Below are 26,409 nucleotides of genomic sequence, written 5' to 3'. Positions count from 1 at the left end.
CATTCACTCACCTGATAAAGGAGCAGCGCTCCAAAAGCTCGCAATACCAAATAAACCTGTTGGACTTTAACCTGGTGTTGTGAGACTTCTCACTGAAAAGGGAAAATGACGCATTGACGAGTTGATCATGTTGATTCTGTTGAAGGGTCCAACCTGAAACATTAACTGGCCGAGCGTTCTCTCCACAGGTGCTCTCTGACCCACTGAGTGGTTCTGACATTTTCTGGTTTTGTTCCACATTTCCTGCTTTCTGTACAGAGATCTGTAAATGTCTTCTGCAACTAGTTGCTGAAATGATACAGTGCAGGGAGCCAGTTAACGTAAATAGACACATGAGGTTTATAACTGAGTGCTACATACATAGTTATATAAGGCTACCTCGTATTTACAGCACAATAGGTCCATGCCAGTATTTATTCTCCATATGACCTTCCTTCCACTTGTTTTCACCAAACCTCATCAGTATAATTTCTACTCCTTTCTTCCCTGTTTATTAGCTTCCCCTAAAATGCAGCAGTGTGTGCCATTCACCGCAATTGTTGCTTGTGGTAACGAGTTCCATATTTGAACGACTCTTTGGGTAAAGAACTTTCTCCTGAATTTCTTTCAGAATTATTAATGACCATCTTATCTCAATGCCCTTTCATTCTGGTCTCACATGCAAATGGAGACATCAATATTTACCCTGTCAAACCAGTTCATAATGCAAAAGGCCTCTCTCATTTCACCCCTCAATCTTAACCTTTCTGGAGAAAACAGCCCCAGCCTTACCCGATAGTCTGTTCTGGTGCCATTTTAGTGAGTAATTTCTACATTTGCCTATATATTCTTTTTGTAATAAACAGACCAGAACTGTTAACAGTATTTTAAGAGTTGTCTATCCAAGGTTCTATGCAGGTTTAACATAATGCTTTTCAGTTCCATCTCTCGAGAGATGAACCTTAGTGCTTTGTTTGCTTTTTTAGTTTTTTTATGGCCTTATTAACCTGGTTTTATATTCTCATCAGAGTACTGAGAGCTGGCACACTTTCCGTTTCAGGAACTCTGTCAGGATCGAGCAAGGTCAGGTACGGCGCGATTAGTTCCATAGTAAAGCTTTCCTCCTGTGCCCCAGCAATAGCGGCTTTTATATATCATAGCTCTGGAAGTCCAGTTTGTATTTAGACATGGCATGTTTACGAGCTAAAAGTCCAGTATCTGTGTAGACCAGCAATAATATTAATCCGAGCAATTACAGGTGTGCAATTCTTCTAATTCAATGGCAAAATGTGTCACGCTATCAGCAGCAAATGATGTTGTCGTGACCTTCAGAGACTCAGCTTGCAGCCATTTTGTAATGTTCTGCAGTTGTGATGGAATAGAACCATAGAATCCCCACATTGTAGAAGGAGGCCATTCAGCCCATCGATACTCCAGGAGTCATGGCACACTGATTCTGGAAATGCGTGCTACAGATGGAAAAGGCCTGAGATTTGATCTCCAGTGTGTGCACAAGCACAATTAACCAGGGTGTAGGAATATAACGGTGCGCTTCAGTTCTTTTGAATTGGTGAGAGACAAATAAGTTAAGTGCCTGTTCCTTTCTGCTATTCAGTAAGCCTGGTTTGGAAATGGGAAGCATTAGGATAGGATTTGTGGAAGTTGGGGTTGCAGGGGTGGTGAAGTGTCTGATTGAGCATTGAATGTTCCACTGGAACTCCTACGTTCACTCCTAAGGAATGGATATCCTTGCCAAGGTACCAGAATATGGCATCTTTGACCAGCATGAACCAACACATCTTGGAAAGATGAGGGTTGAAGGGGAATGACCGTTGTATAACTGTTTGCCATGTAATCTCAGTGGCCTTTTGCATCCTGTTCCCTTCCAGCTCTCTCCCCGCCAACCCTGACTCTTCAACACAGAAATGTGGCACAAAACAAGAGGTTTATTTATGAAAATATGAGAGTATTTTTACCAGTTAGAATACTTGTGGAAGGCTTAGAGATCACCTCCAGCATCAACAAAAGAACCATGCATTGTTATAAGAAATAGGAGCAGGAGTAGGCCATCTAGCCCCTCGAGCCTGCCCCGCCATTCAATAATGAAGGAGAACACTGAGTCATGTGTTTAGTTACTAATGAGAAAATTGACTTGTGTTCTATTTTTAGGGAGAATTTTGACCTTGTGTACCATTAATGAGAAAATTGACCTGCTTATGCTGTTAAACCAGATTCGTGTTGGTTTCGATGCTTTGATTGAAACGGAATGAGAGTATAAACCCGTTTGAACTTTGTTTTTTTAATTTAGAGCACCCGGATGGCTTTGGACCATCTTGAATCGGTGCCAGAGAGGCTGAGTATCCTAGACGGCATCCGGGACCTGGAGGTAAAGACATTTTAACAGTTGTTTTAATGGTCCATTTTCATAACACAAAATGTGGAAGTGTTGAGTTGAAAATTGATGGTGTTTTATGGTGCAGTTATAAAGCTTAGAGCAATAAATCTCTCATAGTGAAACTTCGAGGTGGATTTTGAAAGTATTTGGAACTCATTTATCCCTAGGAGCAGTCTCTTTGGATACAAAAAATGTATTAAAACCTTGAGGTCAAGAATGTTGTGCTTTGTACTAGCTCAATACCTGGGTGTTTGCTAGTCAAGATAAAGTATTGGTTTATGGAGGACAACTCGATCTTGATCAACTGATTGTGAATTTGCTAAAATATTGTGTTCTTTCGTTAGACCTTCCCTTTCATGGGAATGGCTGCAGTTGGCGCATTTGGAATTGTGTAGTATGGATCAACAGAAAAGTAAATTATAACCATGAATAAAAACAGAAAATCTCAGAAATACATTGGAAACAAATCAATCGCTGAAAAAGAAAACGGTGGATTGCTGTTTCAGGTGAAGACCCTTTCCCAGAATTGGATGATTAAAAGTTAAAAACAGAAAATCCTGGGGCTACTCAGCAGATTACGCAGCATCTGTGGAGAGAAAACGGTTTCTCAAGTCGATGACTTTCCATCGGAACTGAGGAAAGATGGAAAGGTAATAGATTTTGAGGAAGTTCTCCCCTTCCAAGGTGGTCAGGAAGCTAAACAGGACAATGAACCTGCCAGGGCGTAAAACACCGCTTTAGACGACAGGTACATTCCAGAAACTGGTATTCAGTTCCATTTGAATCCACTTGAACCACCCTCTTTGGCTGTTCCATCATAACATCTTTTGTTATTTAATCTCCCTGCCCTCCACCCTATCACAGATCTTCTCCTTAATCTTTCTCCCTGCCTTCTCCTCCCCATGTCCCCTAATTGGAAAGTTTCTATCTTCAGTTCTGATGAAAGATCCTCGACCAGAAATGTTGGGGCTGATTCTCCCAAAAAAATTCTAAGTGTCAAATTAGCGTAAAAACTGGAGTAAATCCCGCTAGTTTTTTCAGCGTGAGTTTCAAAATGAATCTCCCACACTCTGTGCACTGCAGAGTGCACTGGCATGAATCACATGGAAAAATCAGGAGGTGGGGCCTATTCCTGCTGAGAGGCCGGCAGCATAGCGCTGAGGGGGCCACTGCACACGCGCCGATCTCTCAGCGCCGAGATTGACGCATGCACAGTGGCTCCACACTGTAGGCCTCCTATTCGCTGGCCAGTCCCGTGACCCCACTTTGTCAGCCCTCCGACTCCCCCGCGGCCCAACCGTTGCCCCCTCCACCGAACATGCCTCAACACTCCCCCCCCCCCCCCCCCCCCCCCCCCGGCTCACCTCAATCTCCCAATTCCTCCCACCCAGCCCTGATCACTGGCCTCCCTTTGCTCCTGATCTGTAAGCAGAGTGGCAGCCCGGTGGGCAGTGCCAAGGAGGCGCGGCAGGCATTGCCAAGATAGATGGCAATGCCCAGGGGGCACCCCCCTTACCCATGACCCTCTGGGGGACCTCGATTGTCCTCCCCCCTCCACTCCTGCAGAGGGGCGGGCTGCCAGCTCCCCGCAAGTAGGGTGCCACAGTAAACCCTGCTGGAGTGAATCACTCCTGGCTTGCAGGGGGAGCTAGTGAGCCTGGAGATTTCAGCCCTGGGCCCCACTAACGATATTTAAAACAGATTTAAATGAAGATTTGCATAATTTATGCAGTTCCGCGCCGATTTCTGGTGCGGAGCTGATGGCACCGGAAATCCGGCTGCCGGAGGCTGTGGTGCCGGGGTGGGGGGAGCCTGTGAAACGGCCTCCACTTGAGTCTCCCAGCCCCCGCACTACAAAAGCAGCACAGCAGGCTGGGAGAATTGCCCCCGTTAAGTCTGTTTCTTTCCAAAGATGTTGTTTGATGTGCTGAGTTTTCCTGGCATTTTCTGTTCTTATTTCAGATTTCCAACATTTGTAGTATTTTGCTTTTGTAGAACTGAATAACAGGTGTGTTATATAACTGGCAATTGATGTGATACTGCCTACCTTGCGTCCCTGCCCATTTGCAGTTTCACATCCTCTATGAATGTCCACTGGGACAGGACATTGAAATTCTTTGTACCAGGTTAGTATTTTATCTTGCAATACAAGGAGAATATTGAGCAGAAGGTTGGGCTCTCCTTATGTTTATTCCTTCTCACCACAGTGATTAGCGCTGCTGCCTCACAGCGCCAGGGACCCAGGTTCAATTTCGGCCTTGGGTCATTGTCTGTGTGGAGTTTGCACATTCTCCCCATGTCTGCCTGGGTTTCCTCCGAGTGCTCCAGTTTCCTCCCACAGTCCAAAGATGTGCAGGTTAATTGGAATAGCCATGCTAAATTGGCCCTTACTATCCCAAGATGTGTAGATTAGATGGATTAATTGTGGTAAATGTGTGGGGTTACAGGGATAAGGTGGGGGAGAGGGCCTGGGTAAGATTCTCTGCCAGAGAGTTCATGGATCGAATAGCCTTTTCGGCACTGAAGGATTCTATGATTCTTTTCCATCTCTTGTGAAAGCACTGATTCTTAGGATAGAGTTCTGTTGTGGAGGAAGCCTTCTGATTCCTTGCTTCGGTGATGCTTTAAAGTGTGCCACTGAAACATGGGGGTTCATTTCCTACATCTTGCTTCTTGCGCTGCAACACCGTTTGTGTCCAGGAAGAATGGTGTAGCCATTGCTGGCCCCTCATTCATGTTTTGCTGTGGATGATCCACGTACCAACACTGGTGGCAGCGCAGAGATAACCACATAGGTGAAGGCTTTACTTTGAACTCGGAGTTGATGTGCAGCGCAGGAACACAGTGCTGTCAGCGTGATCCTACATTCTCATTGCATTCGTTGAGAGGGAAACTCTTTCTCGAGTACCACAAGTACCTGTCTTTCATTGTTTGTTCAGTCTCCCTGCATTACAGTTACTGCACTCCAGAGTAATTGATTGTATGTGAAGTGCTTTGAGAGATTTCTGAAAGGTTCAAGGCATGATATAGCACCATTCTTTTTTCCAAACGTATTTCAGTGTTGAAGGATAATTCAGTTGGTGATAGAAAAGCTGATGGATATTCTGATGGTTTGTATTGATTCCAATTTACTATTCTAACTCGTGCCTTTATTTCTACTGCATGAAAATGCACAATCTCAACCCGTGGGTGGGATTTTTCCCGGCTGGTGGAAGGGGGGTCTGATGGTGAAAAATACCGTCAGACCCGACTTCTTTCTGCCTCCCTTTGGCTTTCCGAGGTGCAAATTGGCAGTGAAATCAGGGTCTTCTGTGGGTGAGGGCAGATAGTTGAGGCAATTAATACAGGCACATGGGTCATATCCTGTATTGGCAACTCGATGAGTTAGTGAGGGCAGTTTTTAAAAATTGAACTCGCGGTGGAGGTCGTACACTGTGGACCAAATCTGCCTTCAGGCAGAGCGCTTGAGAACAAGAACATCCTTCAAACAGCAATTCTGCTTCAGCATGTTTTGAATCAAATGTTAGTTTTTGTGTAAGATTTTTCTCCCTTTGAGTGTAATTTTTATTAAACAAATGAGCAATCCCAGCAACACATTACATTCCCTCCAACCTCAAATGTACTGGGTAGAGGCCTCCCTGGCACTGCCCAAGGGGCAACGTGACACTGCCCACCGGGCAGTGCCAAGGCGGCGGGGCCTCTGGGGGTGATCAGTTGGGGGGGGGTGTCCCACTGCCACTCTGCATACAAATTGGGAGCAAAGGGCGGAGGCCAGCAATCAGGGCTGGGTAATGTTTTGGGAGAGGAGTGGGATGGGGAAGGGAGCAGCGAATGCAGCAAAACTGAAACATTGCGAGGGTGAGGGGGAAACTCACCATGTCTGAAATGAATAGCTTTAACAAGGGAATGGATTGCAGAATGACCGACTCTCCAACAACTTGGTTTTCTCAAATGTCAAGCCGACACTTAAATTTGGCAAGATGGACAATTGCCATCCGTAAGTGTTGTTGATGGATGTTTCCATTTCCTCGGGAAGTTTTAAAGGTCAGTCTTCTCATTGATGGCGTTGGGGGAATAGCTATTATAATTTCCGTACATTCTCATCCATTTATTTCACTACTGCTATAATGGTTTCTCAGAAGAAGTTTTGGGATCCATCATATGGCCCACAAAGTTACTGCTGCTTGCCATCGAATGATGCATTTAATATTAAATGCAAGATGCCACCAGAAAAGCGTTCCAATAAAACAGTCTTTATTTTGAATGAAGAATTGCAACAACCAAAAATATAGCCAAGATAAATCTCAGTCATCAGTTTTCCCGTAATGCAATAATGGATGAAATGTAGGCAGTACGCTTTGACCTATTAGAGGACTAGTAACAGTTTAGTGCTGTTTAAAATGGAAAAGGTTACAACTGTCATTACTTTTATGAGACAGGTTCCCCTCAGAATTCACCCCTGGAGCTTTCAGCAATAACCCATTTTGTTGCATTCCCTTGGTTGCTTCATTTCAATTTTTCCCTTTAACTTGTGTGTGAACTTGTGTTCGTCAGGTTCCAGAAAATCAAACTGTGCCTACCAGTAGAACATATTTGCATTTCTTTGGCAGGCAGAACTTGGATCAGGTGTGGTGCAACCGTCCACAAAGGAAAAGCTCCCATGACCCCACCCCAGCAATGTGCCACGCGCACAACCTCCTGAAACCTTCTAAGTGTGAATTTGCTTTTGCACGTGGAGTGTTTGCGGTGAGGTTGTCAGTCTACATACTTTGATGCTGTGGGCTGATGAAGGCTGATAACTGGTGTGATGTGGTCGCGTTACATTCACTTCGTATTCCTCAGCCAACATTGTGAAAACTTGCAGCTCTTTAATCTGGGTTCCATTTCAACTCCTTGCCATGAAACTGTGCGATGTCTTAGAACAATTGCCACCAGTTCGAAAATCTGGCGGTTCTTACAGGTGGGTGCAAAGCAACGTTGATTCTCTTAGAATGGAAACTATTCAACCAACCTGCTGCCTTTGATCCTTAAACCTGCAACCTCCATTTTGGTTAGCTTGGTTAGTTGTGTTGTTGGTGACGGTGAACTTATTTCTTTCTGCCAACTGTCCACATGTGGATCTGAATGTTTCTTTGCCCATTCTGAGACCTACCCTTAACCTGTCATGCTTGTTTCTGATACATTTTACAGGCACGTCAGCCTTATCCCCTCTTCCAGTCCAGGATCCTCCAACAAGTTGGGTGCTTACGCAGAGTGCGTCAGTCTCCCACCTTGCTGAGGTACACATTGCAGCAGACTCGGTCTTCATTTAATTACCTGAGGGAAGCAGCTGAAGCTAATGAGATAAATAACTGTCATTTCTTCTTGACCTAAGTTACTTAGTAATTAACTAAGGTAGTTAACTACCATAACTAGTCAGGTAGTTAATTTGGGTTGACTCATTTCCATGATAAGCACATTCTTTTCCTTTGCACCAGGTGCATTCCTCTTCTTTGGAAGAATGGAATCTAACTGTACGTTGGTATAGGCATCAATCCTCCTCATGGATGGCTCTTGCTATGACATTATAAACAGGAGGTTGTGCCCTTTCTGTGGGTAAAATGGACTGCATGTTCCATGAAAATCCAGAGATTAGTGATTTGGACTACATGAGCAAAGTGTCAGATCAGACTTGATCTTGTAAAGTGGGGAGAGAAGAAGTTGTTATTAATAAGGCTTTCAAACCAGCATGTCGATCTGCTATGCCTTGAAAATTGTGATGATGGTTTATCACTTTTGGAAACATGTTCGTGTTCATTAAAACCTCTTTGCTGACCTGAAAATGCCACATCTCTGGAAAATGTTCTTTACACAATCGAGAATCTGTTCTGTTTAATTGGTTGTCACATTACTTCTATATTTGTAGGAAATGTCTTTTATTGAAAACTTACTTTCTTTAGAAGATGGACAGGCCGTGTCTTTTTGTTTACAAAAATGTTGGTCAATCAGCGACACCCATATCCCACAAATGAATAAGAATTAAAAAAGTATTCCTTTACCTCAAGAATCCTATTAGACTAATACCAGGAATGGGCAGCTTGCCTATTGCCTTGGTGATCACCTGTAATTGCAGCCTTCTGGTTGGATGTTTACGCAAATGCTTTCCAGCAGTCTAATCTCTGGCTGACCAGTGCAGCTCTGGGTCTCCCCATTTATTCTGAGTAAACTTGCACTGCTGCAGTAGAAGATGCTTTTTGAAACATAGAAACATAGAAGCTAGGAGGAGGACATTCGGCCCTTCGATCTTGCTCCGCCATTCATCACGATCATGGCTGATCGTCCAACTCAATAGCCTAATCCTGTTTTCTCCCCATAATCTTTGATCCCGTTTGTCCCATGTATTATATCCAGCCACCTCTTGAATACATTCAATGTTTTGGCATCAACTACTTCCTGTGATAATGAATTCCATAGGCTCACCATTCTTTGGGTGAAGAAATGTCTCCTCATCTCTATCCTAAATGGTCGACCCTGTACCCTCAAACTGTGACCCCTGGTTCTGGACTCCCCCACCATTGGGAACATCCTCCCTGCATCGACCTTGTTAAGTCCTGTTGGAATTTTATAAGTCTCCATGAGATTCCCCCTCATTTGTCTGAACTCCAGTGAAAACGATCCTAACCTAGTCGATCTCTCCTTGTATATCAGTCCCGCCATCCCCGGAATCAGCCTAGTGATAGTTTTGATGAAAATGTGGGTGGAACTTGTCTTCATGATTTCTGGGACATCTCCGTTCATTATTGGCATTGGCTGCAATCATAAGACTTATAATAACAAGCCATCTGTTTGTTCCTCTTTCTCACTCTCTCTCCTTTTAAGTAATTTTTCTTATTAATGAATCAGGTATGTCACCTCCAGCTAGTTGGATGAGTTGTCGGTGCAATAATATCTGTGAGGGCAATGAATATAAACCTTTAATTACCCATAGCTATTATTCTATCTGTGTGGAATTTCATTCCTTTCTTTGGCTGGTGGTATCTTACCAGAGCACCTGGATTTTAATATTTAGAATTCCTGTTGTGACTCGGCAGACACCATCGGATGTTGCACTGTGCTCGTGTGTGTATACCTCTGTCATTATAAAGGAAGCAAACTCTGTGCCTCTTGGACACCTGAGATCCATCATTCATGGGACTTGAGCTGATGTTGACTCTGCAACAGATGCATAATAAAAGGAAAAGCACAATGCTCAGAAGTCAGGAGCAGGATTCTCCTGTGGGATCAGGAAAACCTGGTCTTGCACTCTTCATTGCCATCCAAAATGCACATGCAACCTATGTATGACTTTGCCCGGGACTTTTGTCATTTCATAGAGCGGTCGGATTCGCAGTGCATTTTTCGAGCCATGGTAGGTTCGTGAGGAGTTTGGGTGCGGAGACAGGACGATTAGAAGGCCTGTCTTGATTCTCTAGCACAACAGTCTGGCTCCCAACATAACTTAAAGGCCCCCAAACCTCACTTCTCACTTCCCCACCAACCTCCATACCATCCCATGTCCTCTCAGGCTATCTCAGGCCCTCACAGTTCGCCCATTTCCCCTCAATCCGCACTCACCCCCACGCCACTCCATGCTCCCTTAGATCCCACCATGGCAGTTGGTGCAACTTGAATTCAATAAAAATCTGGAATTAAACATCCAATGATAACTGTGAAACCATTGTAAATTGTCTCAAAAGCCTTCTGGACTGATGTCCTTCAGGGAAGGAAATCTGCCACCCTTACCTGGCCAGGCCTACGTGTGACTCCAGAGCCACAGCAATGTTGTTAACTCTTAACAGTCCTCTGAAATGGCCCAGTAAGCTATCCAGCTCAAGGATAATTTGGGATGAGCAACAAATGCTGGCCTTGCCAGCGATGCCCACATCCTGTGAATGAATTTTTAATAGAAAGCAGGTTCTCTGCTCTCAGCCCTCCATTATTGCTGCTCTGTCATCAGACACTTGTACATGTGTGTCAAAGTCATGTACGATATTGCTCTGATTTTCACTCACCCTTTGCTCGATTCTCCCTCCCTATGGTGACTCACAGTGTGAAGAATTGCAAATTCCCGTTCTTTTCCCATCTGCTATTCCGCATTGATGTTCAAACAGACAGTGATGTGCAAAGTTGTGCTGCGGTTCATCGCCCTGTATAATTTGACGTGTAGCTACTTGTTCTAAATTGCTCATAAATTCATAGATTTTTTTTGTCAGCAACACCAATTTCTACTATTATATCTACTTCTGCTCAAATGAACATGCCCAACAGACAAAATAACGCAGTTTGCATTGAAGTTTACTGGGACCAATTTTAGACCATCACGATTGCACTTCTTTCCACGAGAGAACATTTTGCCCGTTACCTATAAGATTATTGAGATTTGTCATAGAATTGAAAGGCTGAGGTTTCCTGCTTTGACATTTACTGATAACACTCTTCGTCACACACAACCGAAATCATCAGCACGGAAAGAACTATAAAAAAATTGTTTTATTGCTGCTGGATCCATTGAAACTTAATTTATTGATTTGTATTGAAGTAGTATGTGAAGTGCAAGAGGATAAGACGCAAAAGAATAGGACCTATCAAGTGTGACGGTGGGAAAGTTTGTATGGAACCGGAAGAAATAGCAGAGGTACTTAATGAATACTTTACTTCAGTATTCACTATGGAAAAGGATCTTGATGGTTGTAGTGCAGACTTACAGCGGACTGAAAAGCTTGAGCATGTAGATATTAAGAAAGAGGGTGTGTTGGAGCTTTTGAAAAGCATCCGTTTTTTCACGGGTTTTTTTTTCAAGGGTTTAAGTGGGAATAGGCCGCAGGGGATTCTGGGAGATTGTGTGTTTTTTTAGTATAAAAGTCACTATATAGCGGGCAGCGTAGCGGAGTGAGTGGGGAGTAGAGTGTGAACTGTAAGGGCTTTGGCTCACAGGGCTTCGGCAAGGACAGGCAGAGGCAGGGTAGGGTTTCACTTTTAAATTACACCAACTTATACAAGGTAAATTGGTATGGAGGGATATGTAATGTGCTGTTTCTGCATGATGTGGGAGCAAGTGGACCCCAAGGTGGACCCCAGGGACCATGTCTGCAGTAAGTGCTGGTTGCTGGAGGAGCTCCAGCTCAAGATAGATGAACTGGACTCTGACCTACAGACACTAAGGCTTATCAGGGAAGGGGAGAGCTATCTGGATAATGTATATAAAGAGAAAGTCACGCCCCTTATACTGACTAACTTAGCTGGGGGTCAGGGACAACAAGGAGTGGCTGCGGGTGAGGCGGACAGTGGGGGGAAGAAGGCGGGCAGTGGGGGGAAGAAAGGAAGTAGTTTGCGGGAGGTAAAGTCCCAAGAACCTCAGCCCTTAAATCTGTGCAACAGATTTGAGGTTCTTGCCACCAGTGTAGATGGGAAAAATGACTGCGAGAAGGATGAGCAAACTGTCGGAAGTACCAGGGTGCAGGATGCTGCTGCAACGGAGAAATCAAAGAGAAATGTAGTAGTAATTGGGGATAGTGTAGTTAAGGGCATAGACACTGTTCTCTGTGACCAGGATAAGGAATACCGTAGGTTGTGTTGCCTGCCTGGTGCTCGGGTCCAGGATGTATCATCTGGGCTGCAGCGGAATTTGGAGTGGGAGGGTGAAAATCCAGTTGTCGTGGTCCATGTAGGTGCCAATGACATAGACAAAACAGGAACTAAGGATCTGCAGAGGGAGTACGAAGAGCTAGGGAACAAATTAAAAAGCAGAACCAACAAGGTGGTAATCTCTGGATTACTACCTGAGCCACGCCCGAATTGGCGCAGGGTTAATAGGATTAAGGAGATGAATGCGTGGTTCAAGGATTGGTGTGGGAGGAATGGGTTCGAATTCATGGGGCATTGGCACCAGTATTTGGGCAGATGGGACATGTATAGATGGGATGGTCTCCGTTTGAACCGTGCTGGGACCAGAGTCCTAGTGAATCGTATCACTAGGGCTGTAGATAGGGGAGGGTGCAGAGGTAAGAGGAATTACGAAATCAATGGTAGAGGAGAGGGAGCGAGTGCAAGTGAATGAGGGCATTCAAATAGTTAAAGGAGTAGAGGGCAAGGGAGAGGTTGATAGCGTTTCATCAAATCGGGTCCAGATAAAAGCTGGAATAGAGACACTTTGCCTGAATGCACGAAGCATTCGGAACAAAGTTAATGAGTTGATGGTGCAAATCAGCACAAATGGGTATGATCTAGTGGCCATTACAGATTCGTGGCTGCAGGGAGACCAGGACTGGGAGATGAATATCCAGGGGTATCAGGCATTTAGGAAGAATAGACAGGAAGGAAAAGGTGGTGGGGTAGCTCTGTTAATAAAAGATAATATCAGGGTGGTAGTGAGGGATGGCATAGGCTCTAAGGAACAAAACGTGGAATCGTTATGGGTAGAGATAAGGAATAGTAGGGGGAGAAAGACACTAGTAGGCGTGGTCTATAGGCCCCCAAATAATAATGTTGAGGTGGGGAGGCTATAAACAAACAAATAATGGATGCGTGCAAAAACGGAACAGCAATAATCATGGGGGACTTCAACCTGCATATTGATTGGTTGACTCAAGTTGGAAGGGGTGGGATGGAGGAAGAGTTCTTAGAATGCTGTCGGGATAGTTACCTTGAACAGTATGTTACAGAACCGACGAGGGAACAAGTTATCTTAGATCTGGTAATGTGTAACGAGGTAGGTAGAGTTAAGGATGTTCTTGTGAAGGACCCTCTTGGGTCAAGTGATCGCAATATGGTCGAATTTCTGATAAAAATGGAAGAGGAGAAAGTAGGGTCCCATACCAGTGTCCTCTGTTTGAACAAAGGGAAGTACGATAGGATGAGGGCTGAATTGGCTAAGGTGGACTGGGAGAGCAGACTGGTAGGTAGAACAGCTGAGGAACAGTGGAGGATTTTTAAGGAGATCCTTTTCAGTACTCAGCAACAATATATTCCGGTGATAAAGAAGGACTGTAAGGAAAGGGATAACCAGCCGTGGATAACGAAGGAAATTAAGGAAAGTATTAAATTAAAGAACGATGCGTACAGAGTGGCCAAAAATAGTGGAGAATCGGAAGATTGGAAAAACTTTAAGAAACGACAAAGAACGACTAAGAAAGCGATAAAGAAAGGAAAGATAGGTTATGAAGCTAGGCTAGCTCTAAATATAAAAAATGATAGTAAAAGCTTTTACAAATATATAAAAAGGAATAGAGTGGCAAGAGTGAATGTTGGACCCTTGGAGGACGAGAGGGGGGATTTAATAGTGGGAAATGAGGAAATGGCTGAAACTTTAAATAAGTTTTTTGTGTCGGTCTTCACAGTGGAAGACACAAATAGTTTACCGAATATTAACGATAGAGGGTTGGTAGGAGGAGAGGTACTCAATACAATTAATGTTACCAGGGAGGCAGTGCTTGGTAGACTAACGGGACTGAAGGTGGACAAATCCCCGGGCCCGGATGGAATGCATCCCAGGGTACTGAAAGAAATGTCAGAGGTAATAGCGGATGCATTAGTGGTTATTTATCAAAATTCGTTGGATTCTGGGGTAGTGCTGGCGGATTGGAAAACGGCTAATGTTACGCCGCTGTTTAAAAAAGGAAATAGACAAAAGGTGGGTAACTACAGGCCGGTTAGCTTAACGTCTGTAGTTGGGAAAATGCTGGAATCCATCATTAAAGAAGAAATAGCAGGCCATCTGGATAAGAATGGTTCGATTAAGCAGACGCAGCATGGATTCATGAGGGGAAAGTCGTGCTTGACGAACTTGTTGGATTTTTATGAAGATGTGACTAGTGCGGTTGACGGAGGGGAACCGGTGGATGCGGCGTTTTTGGATTTCCAAAAGGTGTTTGATAAGGTGCCTCACAAAAGGTTGCTGAAGAAGATTGGGTCACACGGAGTTGGGGGTAGGGTGTTAGCGTGGATTGGGGATTGGCTATCCGACAGGAAGCAGAGAGTCGGAATAAATGGGTGCTTTTCTGGTTGGCAGATGGTAACTAGTGGCGTGCCGCAGGGATCGGTACTGGGGCCTCAACTATTTACCATTTATATAGACGATCTGGAGGAGGCGACTGAGTGTAGGGTAACAAAGTTTGCAGACGACACAAAGATAAGTGGAAAAGTGAATCATGTGGAGGGCGTAGAAGGTCTGCAGAGAGATTTGGACAGGCTGAGTGAGTGGACGAGGATCTGGCAGATGGAGTATAATGTTGACAAATGCGAGGTTATTCACTTTGGAGGAAATAATAGCAAATTGGATTGTTATCTAAATGGAAAAGAATTACAACATGCTACTGTGCAAAGGGACCTGGGGGTCCTTGTGCATGAGACGCAAAAACCCAGTCTGCAGGCGCAACAGGTGATCAAGAAGGCAAATGGGATGTTGGCCTATATTGCAAGGAGGATAGAATATAAAAGCAGAGATGTCTTGCTGCATCTGTACAGGGCATTGGTGAGGCCGCAACTGGAATACTGTGTGCAGTATTGGTCCCCTTATTTGCGGAATGATATATTGGCCTTGGAGGGAGTGCAGAGAAGGTTCTCCAGGTTGATACCAGAGATGAGGGGTGTTGATTATGAGGAGAGACTGAGCAGATTGGGTTTGTACTCATTGGAATTTAGAAGGCTGAGGGGGGATCTTATAGAGACCTATAAGATAATGAAGGGGCTGGACAGGGTATAGGTGGAGAGATTCTTTCCATTTAGAAAGGAAGCTAGAACTAGAGGGCACAGCCTCAAAATAAAGGGGGGTCAGTTTAGGACAGAGTTGAGGAGAACTTCTTCTCTCAGAGGGTGGTGAATCTCTGGAATTCTCTGCCCACTGAAGTGGTGAAGGCTACCTCGTTGACTATGTTTAAATCACGGATAGATGGATTCCTGATCGGTAAGGGAATTAGGGGTTATAGGGATCAGGCGGGTAAGTGGAACTGATCCTCTTCAGATCAGCCATGATCATATTGAATGGCGGGGCAGGCTCGAGGGGCTAGATGGCCTACTCCTGCTCCTATTTCTTATGTTCTTATGTTAAGTTAGATAAGTCGCCGGGACCGGATGAGATGTACCCCAGGCTACTATGGGTGGCGAGGGAGGAGATTGCTGAGCCCCTGGCAATGATCTTTGCATCATCAATGGAGATGGGAGGGTTCCGGAGGATTGTGGATGTTGTTCCTTTATTCAAGAAAGGGAGTAGAGATGGCCCTGGAAATTATAGACCAGTGAGTCTAACCTTAGTGGTTGGTAAGTTGATGGAGAAGATCCTGAGAGGCAGGATTTATGAACATTTGGAGAGGTATAATATGATTAAGAATAGTCAGCATGGCTTTGTCAAAGGCAGATCATGCCTTACGAGCCTGATTGAATTTTTTGAGGATGTGACTAAACATATTGATGAAAGAAGAGCAGTAGATGTAGTTTATATGGACTTCAGCAAGGTGCCCCATGCAAGGCTTATTGAGAAAGTGAGGAGGCATGGGATCCAAGGGGACATTGCTTTGTGGATCCAGAACTGGCTTGCCCACAGAAGGCAAAGAGTGGTTATAGATGGGTCATATTCTGCATGGAGGTCGGTCACCAGTGGAGTGCCCCAGGGATCTGTTCTGGGACCCTTACTCTTTGTGATTTTTATAAATGACCTGGATGAGGAAGTGGAGGGGTGGGTTGGTAAGTTTGCTGATGACACAAAGGTTGGAGGTGTTGTGGATAGTGTGGAGGGATGTCAGAAGTTGCAGTGAGACATTGATAGGATGCAAGACTGGGCGGAGAAGTGGCAGATGGAGTTCAACTCAGATAAGTGTGAGGTGGTTCATTTTGGCAGGTCAAATAGGATGGCTGAATATAATATTAATGGTAGGACTCTTGGCAGTGTGGAAGATCAGAAGAATCTTAGGGTCCGAGTTCATAGGACACTCAAAGCAGCTGTGCAGGGTGAGGCTGTGGTTAAGAAGGCGTATGGTGAACTGACCTTCATCAATCGAGGAATTGAGTTTAGGAGTCGTGAGATAATGTTGCAGCAATATAAGACCCTGGTCAGACCACACTTGGAGTACTGTGCTCAGTTCTGGTCGCCTCATTACAGGAAGGATGTGGAAGCCATAGAAAAGGTGCAGAGAAGATTTACAAGGATGTTGCCTGGGAAGGGGAGCATGCCTTATGAGGATAGGTTGAGTGAGTTTGGCCTTTTCTCCTTGGAGAGACGAAGGATGAGGGGTGACCTGATAGAGGTGTATAAGATGTTGAGAGGTATTGATCGAGTGGATAGCCAGAGGCTTTTTCCCAGGGCTGAAATGGTTGCCACAAGAGGACACAGGTTTAAGGTGCTGGGGAGTAGGTACAGAGGAGATGTCAGGGATAAGTTTTTCACTCAGAGGGTGGTGGGTGCGTGGAATGAGCTGCCGGCAACGGTGGTGGAGGCGGATTCGATAGGGTCTTTTAAGAGACTTTTAGATAAGTACATGGAACTTAGTAAGATAGAGGGTTATAGGTAAGCCTAGTAATCGCTAAGGTAGGGACATGTTCGGCACAACTTTGTGGGCTGAAGGGCCTGTATTGTGCTGTAGTTTTTCTATGTTTCTAGTATCCTGGGGCTTGACTCCTTTACGAATTGAAAAGAAATTCAAAGCCTGCCGTAAACACTGATTGTTGACTGGAGGAAGCAATTGTGATGGAAGAGAAAATGGTTGTCACCATCTCACGATACATTAATATTAGTTAGAGATTGTTTGTGTAATCTCTCACAGGCTGATGGATCATAATACAGATGAGATTCAGCCAACAATTAAAGTGGCAGCTGCAGTTTAATCTTGGAATCAGTTTGCGTTATCCTGGTTAACAATTTAGCCTTAACCAAGATTAAAACATTTCAGTGGACCACAAGAATGACTACATTTCAAAAACTCTCAGTTATAATGTAGGATATGCAGTAGCCCCCACAAACAGCAACATGATCATTAAAGTTTTAAAGTTTATTTTAGTTCACAAGTTGGCTTACATTAACACTGCAATTAAGTTAGTTAAAACCCCCTAGTTGTCACACTCTGGCGCCTGTTCAGGTACGCTGGGGGAGAATTTTGCATGGCTAATGCACCTAATCAGCACGTCTTTTCAACTGTGGGAGGAAACCGGAGCACCCGGAGGAAATCCATCCAAACGCGGGGAGAATGTGCAGACAATGACCCAAGCCGAGAACCCACTTCGCTGGCGCTGTGAGGTGGCAGTGCTAACCACTGTGCCACCGTGCCACAAGATTAATTATAAGATGATCTGTATTTTGTGATGCTTTCTGAGGGATAAATATTGACCAGTACACTGGGAATAACTTCCCTACTCTTTGAAATACTGTCATGGGATCTCTTGTATCCACTCAATCAGGCGGATGGGACCTCGGTTAATGTCTCATCTGAAAGATGGCACTTCTGACAGTGCGGTGCCCATTCATTACTGCACTGGAAGCTTGGATTTAGGTGCTCAAGCCCTGGAGTGAGACTTGAACTTGGAAGCTAGAAGAAGATCACCCTTTCAGGCTAAGTATTCTTTCCCAAGCTAAAATCTGTGGAAAAGCATTGGCTCTTAGGAGTTTTCATTGTTGCTCTTTGTGACTGGCTTTCTCCTTTCAAGAACCATACATCAGCACTTGGAAATGTTGAATCGGAGATTTTTTTTTCAAGTATGTGGTGGCCCAGTGGTTAGCACTGCTGCCTCACAGCGTCAGAGACCCGGGTTCGATTCCCGTCTCAGGTCACCGTCTGTGTGGAGTTTGCACGTTCTCCCTGTGTCAGTGTGGGTTTCCTCCGGGTGCTCCGGTTTCCTCCCACAGTGCTGGTGGTGGTGAGCTGCCTTCTTGAACTGCTGCAGTCCATGTGGTGTGGGTATACCCACAATGCTGTTAGGAAGGGAGTTCCTGATTTTTGACCCAGCGACAGTGAAGGAATGGTCATATAGTTCCAAGTCAGGATGGTGAGTGGCTTGGAGGGGAACTTCCAGGTGATGGTGTTTCCACATATCCTGCTGCCTTTGTTTTTCTAGGTGGTAGTAGTTTCAAATTTAGGAAGACTCTTGACGAGTTACTGTAGTGCGTATTATAGAAGGTAAACACTGTTGCAACTGGCTTTCAGTGGTGGAGGGAATGAATGGTTAAGGTGGTGGAGGGGGTACCGAAAGTGTGGGCTGATTTGTCTTGGAGGTTTTGAGCATCTTGAGCGTTTTAGGAGCTGTATTCAGGCAAGTGAGGAGTATTCCACTAGACCCCTGATTTTTATCTCTTAGGTAGTGTACAGGCAGATGGAGTCAATAGATGAGATAATTATTGCAGAATTCCCAGCCTCTGACCGGCTGTTGTAGCTTGTGGTATTTATGTGACTGGCCCAATTAAGTATCTAGTGAATGGTAATCCCCAGGAGGACGATGGTAGGGGATTCAGTGATTGGGATACATTTGAATGTCAAGTCGAGATTGTTAAATTCTTTCATGTTGGACATGGTCATTGCCTGGCATTTGTCTGGCATGAATGTCACTTGCCACTTATCATCCCACACCTGAATGGTGTCCAGGTCATCTGGCCTGCAGGTGCAGACTCCTTCAGTACCTGAGGAGTTGTGAACGGCACTGAACACTCTGCAATCGGAGATTACCCTCACTATCCACCATCCAATCTATGTTTGAAATATATCATTGATAAAGCAGCTGAAGAAGGTTGATCCTAGGACAGCCCCCCTGAAGAACTTCTGCAGTGATGACCCGGTAAACTGGCAAAACTGTCTTTTGTGTCAGATTTTATTCCAACCAATGGATAGATTATCCCACCCTCCAGTCTTATTCTCGTTGACTTCAGTTATACGAGGGCAACCTGGGCTGGATTTTCCCAGCTCAATGGAGATGAGTTTGGGTATGGGAAGTGGAGTGGTGAGCTGGGAAAAGAGGGAGGGTCGTCGTGTGGATGGCTGCCTGACACATTTCCACCCCTGGAGACAACTCCCTAATTCGGGGCCATTTTGCCCTGGTGCCAACATTTTAATGGCATTGGAGCAATTGCCATTGTGTGTGAACTCAGGCTTCTTCCTCAATTGAAGCCTCCTCCCAGGAGCAGATTATAGCTCCATGGCCCAATGACAGAGCTGAACAAATGGTAATATCTTCAGGGTGGTATCCTCCCAAACCAATGGCCAGACCAGCTTTGGCCATTTTAATTTATAGCTTTGATGCAGGCTGCTGAGGGTGAGTTTCCCTCCCAGTGGTGTTGTTGGGCTGACATCACTGCGGGGGAATCTAGAACTGGGGAATCTAGAACTGGGGAGCAGAGTTTTTGAACAAGGAGTGGTTGATTTAAGATGGGAGGTAACAAGAATCATGAACCTTTGGTTGTGGTTTGAATTTTGGAGAGCACTCTGGAATGTTGGTCTGCAGCAGGAATCCTTACATCCCCACAAGATGAGGCAGGTGGGAGCCTTGATTTTGTGTCCCATCAGATTTGTGCGTGAAGCACTGTAGTAACTGGGCTCTGAGTAGATCTGTTGGCGTGATACTGCAGTGGTTGTGGTTATTGGAAGTGTGTGAGATTGTGAGCTGGTGCAAGGACCCACAGATCTTCATTAGATTAATGAAGTCGTGAGGCAGAAGGACAGAGCTGAGAGAAGAAAAGTGCCCAAGAGAAATTGTGTGAAATGAGGGGGAGGAGATTTATCGCAGTATGTTGCCCAACAAGAGGATTAAATAGGACCCACAGGGCAGGTCACACTATAATCTTCTGCGAGACGAACTTGTTATTTGAATGTATTTGTTTCTGTTTTTGATATTTTTTGTTGCACCACATCAGTTTTATGGTGATCAAACTCCTCAAAAATCTCTCAAATGATAGTGTTATGGTTCAGGTTAGAAACTCCAAAGTGTTCTATGGAGCCCGCCTTGATCATAAGTTTTGTACCTTGGATTTGGCTAGGATAAGCATGATATGTTTCACTTCAGGTATGATTCAAATGACCCACTTTTATCAAACAAAGATTATTTAAGAATATAGTTAACATAGAAAGAAAATGAGCAAGAATTTTTTATCAATTACAAACAAGAAACAAAACAACCACTATAATGTATAACCCTTAACAAATATATAGAAGATATTTCAATCAAACCCAACCTTCCATAGACAAAACCCTTTAAACAAATTCAACACAGCAAAACTAATGCTCACGTGATACTGGAATTGAGTCCTTTGGCTGAAGTCTGCAGTTTTCTGGGTCGACTCAGAATAGCTTCCCAAAACACCGGGTAGACTCTGCTCAAGCCACCAGCAGCAGATTCCTTCCATCCCCCCCCTCCACGCCCCCCCCCCCTTCAGAAAGGCAAGACCTTATTTTCAGATAACGAGCAAAATTTCTGAATAAAACAGGGAGAGAAAGAGAAACAATCAGCTTCTAAAAACTAAAATAAACAGCTCCAAACGGAAAATAAAAGAATTTCTGTCACCTGACCTGCCAACCAGTTTTTCTCCTAACAATGCAGGGTCATACAAACTAATCCCAGAAAGTACCTGAGGCCCCCATTTAAGCCTCTTAAGGAGCAATAAAATCTGGTTGACAGCTCAGCAGGAATGAAAAACAGGGAAGCTGTGAGAACTCCAGAGGTCATGATTTTTAAAAAAAACCTTTCTTAAAGGTATACTAACATCACAACAGATTATATTGATTGCACGTGAATGTGCAAATCATGTCCATTCAGCTTTAGACCAGTGCTGCTTGTGTGGTTTTGCATTGCTTCCGCAGGAGAACACAAAGGTTAAATGGTACATAATTTAAGAGACATAGAAATGAGAAACAGGAGTAGGCCATTCGGCCCTTTGAGCCATCTTCGCCATTCATTTTGATCATGGCTGATCATCAATTCAATACCCTGAATCCCCCCTTCCCTCCATACCCCTTGATCCCTTTAGCCCCAAGAGCTATATCTAATTTCTTCTTGAAATCAGACAACGTTTTGGCCTCAACTACTTTCTGTGGTAGTGAATTCCACACATTCACCACCCTCTGAGTGAAGAAATTTCTCCTCACCTCAGTTCTAAAAGGTTTACTCCTTATCCTCAAACTAGTTCTGACACCGGAAGTCTGTGCAAAAGATAACACATTCAGAGGAATAGTGATTTAAAACAGACAAGGATCCATCATTAAAAATACTGCCTCTGTAATGTGTACATATTGCAAATTAGTTTAACGAGATTTGAACCTACTTCTCTCCTGCCTTAGCATTTCCGTGTATAAGAAGATTCAATAAGAATGGACCAAGTTTACAGAAATTCGTATCACTCTGGAAGGAAAGGGGACCCCGAGAACTGCTGTCCCTGAATTCTCCTCATTGAGCTTTAAAGCTGGTGTTGTGGGAAACTCTTTGAATCTTCGAGTATTGCTATTGCTGTGGCTCGGTGGGAGTAGGAGAGATGCCTCTGAGTCAAACGGTCATGGGTTCAAGTCCTACTCCAGAGACTTGAGCACATGAGCCATTACTGACACTCCAGTTGGAGCGCAGGTCTCGAAGCTTTAGCATCTTCAGCACGGAACAATGTCTCAAGGCACTTCACAGAAGGATAATGGTACTGATTCAAGGGAAAAGATATCGGGAGGCTGGACAAATGCTTGGCCAGAGCAGTGGGTTTCAAAGATGGTGTTAAAGGGGAGGTGGAGAGAATACAAATGCATATACACAGTGTGAAGCGGGATATAGATCGGTTGAGTGAGCGGACAAAAATCTGGCATTTGGAGTATAAGGTGGAAAAGTGTGAAGTTGTTGACTTTTTGGCAGGAAGAATAAAAGAAGCAGAGCATTTCTTAAACGGAGAGTGACTGCGGAATGTAGAGGTGTGAAGCGATTTAAGTGTTCTTGTGCATGAATCACAAAAGGTTAGTGCACAGCATGCAGTCAAGAAAGCTAATGGAATGCTATCCTTTATTATGAGTGGACTTGACCATGAAAGTTAGGATGTTAAGCTTCAATTATACAAAGCACTGGGGAGACCACATCTCCAGTACTGCGTGCAGTATTGATCTCCTTATTTAAGAAAGGATGAAAGTGAATTGGAAATGGTTCAGAGGCGGTTAATTAGATTAATACTTGGAAGAACTAAGGGGAACTGTTTTAACATTAGTGGATGCCCTTTTAGGACTGAGATGAGGAGAATTATTTCCTCAGAGGGTTGCGTCACTTTGGAAACCTTTGCCTCAGAAGGCAGTGGAGGTGGCTCAGTTGAATATTCTTAAGGTGGAGGTAGAGAGATCCTTGTTAGGCAAGGGAATGAAAGGTTATCGGGGCTAGATGGGAATGTGGAACTCAACACAAACAGATTGGCCATGATTTAACTAAATGGTGGAGCAGGCTCGAGGGGCCAAATGGCCTACTCCTGCTCCCACTTAGTATGTTCGAGAGGCAGAGAGGGAATTTCAGAAAGAAAGGCTGAGGTAGCTGAAGGCGCAACCAACCGATCAACTATTCCTCTTCCCGCCTCACCCACAGCATGGCAAATGGGCACCAGAGAAGCACTTGCCTACCACATGCTAATGAAATGCTCTCTCAGCTCCACATGCTCTGATGGGGTGAGGTCTGGAGGCCACCAAAGCTGCCAGGATTGAGTCTCATTGGAGTTTCAGCTATAGACTCTACCTGAAACTTTAGCCCAACTTTTCATAGAAACTAGAAGCAGAGTAGGCCATTCAGCCCTTCGAGCCTATTCTGCCATTCATTTTGATCATGGCTGATCATTGAATTCAATATTCCGATTCCCCCCTCCCTCCCATATCCTTTGATCCCTTTAGCCCCAAGAGCTATATCTAATTTATTCCAGAAATCAGACAACATTTTGGCCTCAACCACATTCTGTGGTAGTGAATTCCACACATTTACCACCCTCTGGGTGAAGAAATTTCTCCTCACCTCAGTTCTAAAAGATTTACCACTTATCCTCAAACTATGACCTCTAATTCTGGACTTTTCCACCATTGGGAACATGCTTCCTGAATCTACCCTGTCTAACCCTGTTAGAATTTTATAAGTTTCTATGAGATCATCTTTCCACTGACAGACTTGTTGTGTATTCCAGATTTTTAATTTTTAGTGCCATATTCTACCTTCTGCTAACCATGCCGAAACTGAGAGCGCTTCATAGTTACAGAGTTGCCTGATTTTCACAACTGCTTCCTCATCTTAACATATGCCATTTGAAATAAGATTATCTCAGAATTCTTGTACTTTGGCTGGGATATTTCTGCACCTTAATGATGTTTGCTCTCTCCCACTAAAATATCCTGTACTTTCAGGATTCCCAGCGTCACCGAGAGATGATAGAAGAGAGATACTCCAAGTATAAAGAGATAGTGAGTTCCCTGCAACAGCAGCTGCGAGACTCAACAAGGAGGATTCAGGAATATCGGGTAAGAAAGGAACAGCTTCGCTTTCATAGCGATGTGACTTTCAGTATAATTTAGCTCAAGGAAGTCTGGTGCAAAGATTTTACTCGGAGGAAATCTTTCTAACGTTAAGTCACCTTGTCAGCTAAGTTGAGGTCAGCACCTAAAATAAAATAAGAAACTGCTGAAAATAGACGGCAGGCTTGTGAGGTAATGCGAAAAGAAAAGAAATAGGTTAATGTTTCAGGTGTCAGAACTGGAAACTGAGACTGAACAAATGGAGGAAGTGGGGAGGATCGATGGAAGTTAAAGGCCCAGATTTTCTCAGCATCATGGACAAATCTCTCAGGATGACAGACAGGACCCAGACCCGGAGGTCCCACCCACAATTCTGACATATTCCATTAACGCCCACAGGGGAAAGAGTCTGGGGCATGACCCCCTCTAAGGGAAGCCCGAATTCAACAGGACCAGCTGAACCCAGTGCTGAGTTCAAACAGATCCCATTTCTGCTGTAGCAAGAACCTTAACCCGCAGTGTGGAAGTTCCAAATTTTTAGAGTGGTCATAAATGCCCTTGAAGGGTGAATAAGGTTGCAGAACTGTCAAACCCCAAAGTTATTTCAATTGTCAGTCCTTTAAAAATATTTTTAAAACCAGCCTGTCTGTGTCAGTGAGACATGGCAAGGGAGGGTGTTAAGTTGACAAGGAAGGTTGTTTTTATTCATTCGTGGGACATGGGCATTGCTGACTGGGCCCAGCATTTATTGCCCATCCCTAGTTGCCCTTGAGAAGGTGGTGGTGAGCTGCCTTCTTGAATTGTTTCAGTCCACGTGCTGTGGGTTGACCCACAATGCTGCTAGGGAGGGAATTTCAGGATTTTGACCCAGCGACTGTGATGGAGCGGCGGGCTAAGGGTGGCACGGTAGCACAGTGGTTAGTACTGCTGCTTCACAGCGCCAGGACCTGGGTTCGATTCCCGACTTGGGTCACTGTCTGTGTGGAGTCTGCACATTCTCCCCGTGTCTGCGTGGGTTTCCTCCGGGTGCTCCTGTTTCCTCCCACATTCTGAAAGACGTGCTGGTTAGGGTGCATTGATCCAAAGAGGTGTTGGATGTGGCGACTAGGGGAATTTCACAGTAATTTCATTGCAGTTAATGTAAGCCTTACTTGTGACTAATAAATAAACTTTAACTTTAATATATTTCCAAGTCAGGATGGTGAGTGACTTGGAGGGGAGCTTGCAGGTGGTGGTGTTCCCATTTATCTGCTGGTATGGGGACCATTGGGGGGACGGGGCAGGGGGGGTGTTGGGGTTATGGGTTGGCATGGAGCGTAGGAGGGGTCATTTGGGTGGGTAGAGTACATGGGTTGGCATGTGGAATGGTGGGGAGGGGTGAGAGGGAGTGAAGGTTGAGGACCAGCGGGCCTAATATTTAACAAAATAGCTGGTCCCAGAGAACGGAAGCAGACCTTTTAACCAGCCCGTCTTGGCACTCAGCTGCCCCCATGCCGCCTGTGATTTGTGTCCAATATAGGGGCCAAACTTTATCCCGAACCCAATCTCCTGCAACAAAGATCCCACTATTCCGGCTGGTTTCACCCAAGCCAGGCGTAGCAAGGCAGGAAATTTCCCGACTCCCACCACCCGATTCAGGAGTGAAATTCTGGGCCAAAGAGCCTGGTACATCACAAGTGAGGGAGATGATGCAGATGTTGTAGCTAAGGAGAAGGATGAAATATTGGATGGGATAAACAAAGTGAAAGAGAAAATGGTAAAGGTTTTAGCATCTTTGAAATTTGATTAGTAAACCGTCCTGGATGGAATGTATCCCAGGCTGTAAGGAGAAGCGAGGGAGGAAATAGTGAAGGCTCTGGTCATTTTCCAATCCACTTTGGCTACGGACATGATGCTGGAGGACTGGAGAACTCTTAATGTTGCATTGTTGCTTAAAATAGAAGACATGTGTGGGCCAAATAATTATTGGCCAATCGGCCTAACTATGGTAGTGGGCAAATGATTAGAAAGATTTCTGAGGGACCGTATTAATTGTCATTTAATAAGGTGCAGTGACACAGTGGTTAGTACTGCTGCCTCACAGCACCGGGGACCCGGGTTGAATTCCAGCCTTGGGTGACTGTGTGGTGTTTGCATGTCCTCCCCTTGTCTGTGTGGGTTCCTTCCGGGTGCTCTGGTTTTCTCCCACAGTCCAAATATGTGCAGGTTAGGTTGATGGGCCATGCTAAATTGCCCCTTAGTGTTAGAGGGTCTAGCAGGGTAGATACGTGGGGTTACAGGGGTAAAGTCTGGGTGGGATTGTTGTCGGTGCAGTCTCGATGGGCCGAATGGCTTCCTTCTATACTGTAGGGATTCTATGAAATTCATCCAGGAGATTCAGCATTGATTTGTATGGGGGAGATCATGTTTGACTAACTTGATTGAATTTTTTGAAGCATTAACAAGGAGAGTCAATTAAGATGGTGGATTTGATGTGGCCGACATGGATTTTGGCGAGATCCCTTATGGCAAATTGGTCAGGAAAATAAAAACCCATGTGATCCAAGCGAAAGTTGGTCCCAAAATTGGCTCAAAGCAAAGAGACGGTCGATGTGTTTTCGTGAC

The 26,409-nt window shown here is 44.7% G+C and overlaps 1 protein-coding gene across 1 annotated transcript in view; it reads left to right on the top strand.

The window, feature by feature from the left end:
* Positions 1–26,409, top strand: part of cep128 (centrosomal protein 128) — a 323,727-nt gene that overhangs the window by 280,526 nt on the left and 16,792 nt on the right. The window contains exons 20-21 of the mRNA XM_078234447.1: positions 2,288–2,365; positions 23,698–23,811. Of these exons, the coding sequence (XP_078090573.1) occupies positions 2,288–2,365; positions 23,698–23,811 (192 nt within the window). The remainder of the gene's footprint in view (positions 1–2,287; positions 2,366–23,697; positions 23,812–26,409) is intronic.

Source organism: Mustelus asterias, chromosome 18 (genome assembly GCF_964213995.1).
Source record: "Mustelus asterias chromosome 18, sMusAst1.hap1.1, whole genome shotgun sequence".
Lineage (NCBI taxonomy): Eukaryota > Metazoa > Chordata > Chondrichthyes > Carcharhiniformes > Triakidae > Mustelus > Mustelus asterias.
This window is presented reverse-complemented; position numbering and strand designations above follow the sequence as displayed.